This window comes from Vombatus ursinus, unplaced genomic scaffold, assembly GCF_900497805.2.
Source record: "Vombatus ursinus unplaced genomic scaffold, bare-nosed wombat genome assembly UNPS02014877.1, whole genome shotgun sequence".
Taxonomy (NCBI): Eukaryota; Metazoa; Chordata; class Mammalia; order Diprotodontia; family Vombatidae; genus Vombatus; species Vombatus ursinus.
The window spans coordinates 1,671,622-1,674,318 of NW_020954655.1; the positions used below are offsets into that span (position 1 = coordinate 1,671,622).

Genomic DNA, 2,697 nt, shown 5'->3' on the forward strand with positions numbered 1-2,697 from the left:
GAAAAGGAAGGCTGAAGAGAGGCAGAGGACGGCAGCAGCAGCAGCAGAGAGGAGAGCCGCCAGTGGGCGAGTGGCTGCGCTCGAGGGGGAGGGAGCTTGGGAGAAAGGGAGGAGGATAAAGCAGAGAAGGAGAGTGGGGGAGGAGGGCTCTCTAGAGTGAGTCTGGTGTGTGTGTGTGTGTGTGTGTGTGTGTGTGTGTGTGTGTGTGTCCGTGTCCGTCCGCTGCTGCTCTCTGGCTGCCTGCGTGCAGAGAAGGCAAGGGGGAGGTGAGGGGGAGACTGAGAGCCTGAGAAAGCCCCACAAGCCACCCTCCTGGGAGGGAAAGCAGGGAGAGGAGAGGGGCGGGGAGGAGGGGAGCAAAGGGGGAGGAGAGAAGGAGGGAGGGAAGCAGCCAGGCAGAGGGGGGCTTTTCTCTCCGCGGCGCAGTTAAGATGCACCTTGAACGCACTGTTCTCATTGCAGCGCCCCAGCAGCAGCTACAGAAGCAGCAGCCACAGCAGCAGAAGCAGCCTGGGTTGCGGCGGCAGTGGCAGCACCAGCGGCAGCGCTGACACATCCCACCATGGACAGCTTCGACTTAGCCCTGCTTCAGGAATGGGACTTGGAGTCTCTGTGGTGAGTCCTGACACTCTCTGCCTTTGACAGGCAGCGGGAGGAGGGGAGGGGAGGACTGAAGGCTGCTCAGCTCCCTTCTGCAACTGCTCCTGCTGCACCTGAGGCACCGGGGAAGGGGGATGTCTGTGTCGATCACTGTGGGGTGGGGGAGATGTGAAGAGGTAAGGATTCATCTGAGGGACTGCTCTGACCCTTTTCTTTTTGCTCCTCTGTTGTACCTCCCCCATCCTATGAATGCACCCTCTTAGCCACCTCCCCAGCTTCTCGTCCTCCTCCCCACTTCCCACTCTGGCCTCTTCAGCCCAAGGGGCCAATGGTCTGAGGAGCGAGGGGCGAAGCTCAGCCCGGAAGGGAAACGGAGGGGAAGAGAAGAGGGGAACCAGTTTCTAGAGCATGTCTTTGGTGCCTAGGGAAGCAACCCCTCGTCTTTCTTCCAGCCCTTCTCCTCACCCCCTCCTCCCTCCTCTCACCTCTCACTCTCCCTCCCCCAACTAGTTCAGACCAGCCGCGTCCTGGAGTTGGTGCTGCGGAGCACTGTACCCTGTAGGATGCTTGGTTGCCCCCACCCCCTCCTCGCCTCTCATCATCCCTTCCGGACCTTGCTGGTTTCCTTCTTTCTCCTCCACTACCCACCCACCTGAGAAGGAAAAGTGTGCAACCAAGAGAAGAGATGAGTGTCTTCAATGGGGGAATTCCAGAGATGTTGGTTTAGAGAGACCGATTCCTTGAGGTTTATAATTCCTCTGGGCCCCCTCTCTTCATCCTTATCCCACCCATCAACTTCTGTTGTTCTGCTCCTCCTACTTCCCAACCCCAACCTGGTCCCCCCCATTAATCCCTTTATTCGATGCTTGCTGCTTGCAGTATGAGGATGGGGAGCCAGGGACAAATCTCCCCGTTCTGTTGCATTGACTTCCCATAACGAGTAGCTGCTGTATGTAAAAAAGGCTGCTTGAAGCAGTTTAATTCTAGTTGCGGTTGTCTTAAAAATCCTATTGGCTGCTTCATCATCCCCCTCTATCCCCCCTCTCCTTCCCTTCACTATCTGTTAAATGTTTGGAACCATTCTCTTCAGGTAGTGAAATTACAGCCTGTACATTCCTGGAGGAACTTGTATTATATTTAATATTTACGGGACGAACATCTGCTGGAACAAGCATATTAACCGCATTTTGTTGTTGTTGTTGTTGTTGTTGTTGTTGTCATGCCTCTGGTAATTGCTTATTTGTGGAACTGGACAATTTCTTCTTTTCTCTTTTTTTTTCTGCTTCAGATCAGTTAAGTGTTCACATGTCTTTAAAATCAAGTGCTTTGCCTCTAGGACCCATTGTTTAAAAAATGTGAAACATGCTGTTTTGGGTCTCCTGGTATATAAATGCCACATATCATATTAGGATTGGATTCCTTGTCTACACCTTTGGTATTTAGTGTTCTAGTGACTGTATTTTATATTTTCAATGACAAGTGTAGCCACAAACCTGGGCACAAAAGCCAATGTGTTACTGAACAGCTTCTTTTAAAAGATATCATGATTAGGGCAGCTTCCTGCTCATAATGTTGCCTCTTAAAAAACACACAAAGATGGGGCCTTAACGAAATAAAACTTTTATACATTAAGTTGGGAACTTCAAAGAGCCAATAGGCTATGACTGTGAAACATGCTATTACTGTAGAACAGATACTAATTACCACGGGGCTGCTCATGGCTCCTATACTTGAGGTTATTTCAGCTTTTCAGTTATAGTGCCTATTACTGCAGGAATTTATATCTTTGTCATGTTGGGTCTTGGAACAAATGCAGTATCTTTCCAGGTACAAATGTATTCTTAAAATGAGTTTAGTTCATTTTAAAGGGCAGTTTTCCAAGCAAGGACAATAATTTATTATTTCAGGGTATTTTGGATGCTGCTGTCCATTTGCTGACTGAAAATGAAACAGAAACAACTCTTTGGCTTCTAAAAGGTAGTTAATCATTATTGTGGATTAACACCAAGATGTTTATTATTTTTAAACAATGTAAAGAAGTAAAAAGAAAAACAAAATTTTTTTAAAGCCCAACCATATATGATCTGATTTTTTTTT

At 48.6% G+C, this 2,697-nt stretch overlaps 1 protein-coding gene across 1 annotated transcript in view; it reads left to right on the plus strand.

The window, feature by feature from the left end:
- Positions 1-471: 471 nt before the first annotated feature.
- AFF3 (AF4/FMR2 family member 3) overlaps positions 472-2,697 on the plus strand; it is a 666,987-nt gene continuing 664,761 nt past the window's right edge. The window contains exon 1 of the mRNA XM_027842571.1: positions 472-615. Within this exon, the coding sequence (XP_027698372.1) occupies positions 563-615 (53 nt within the window). The 5' untranslated portion in view covers positions 472-562. The remainder of the gene's footprint in view (positions 616-2,697) is intronic.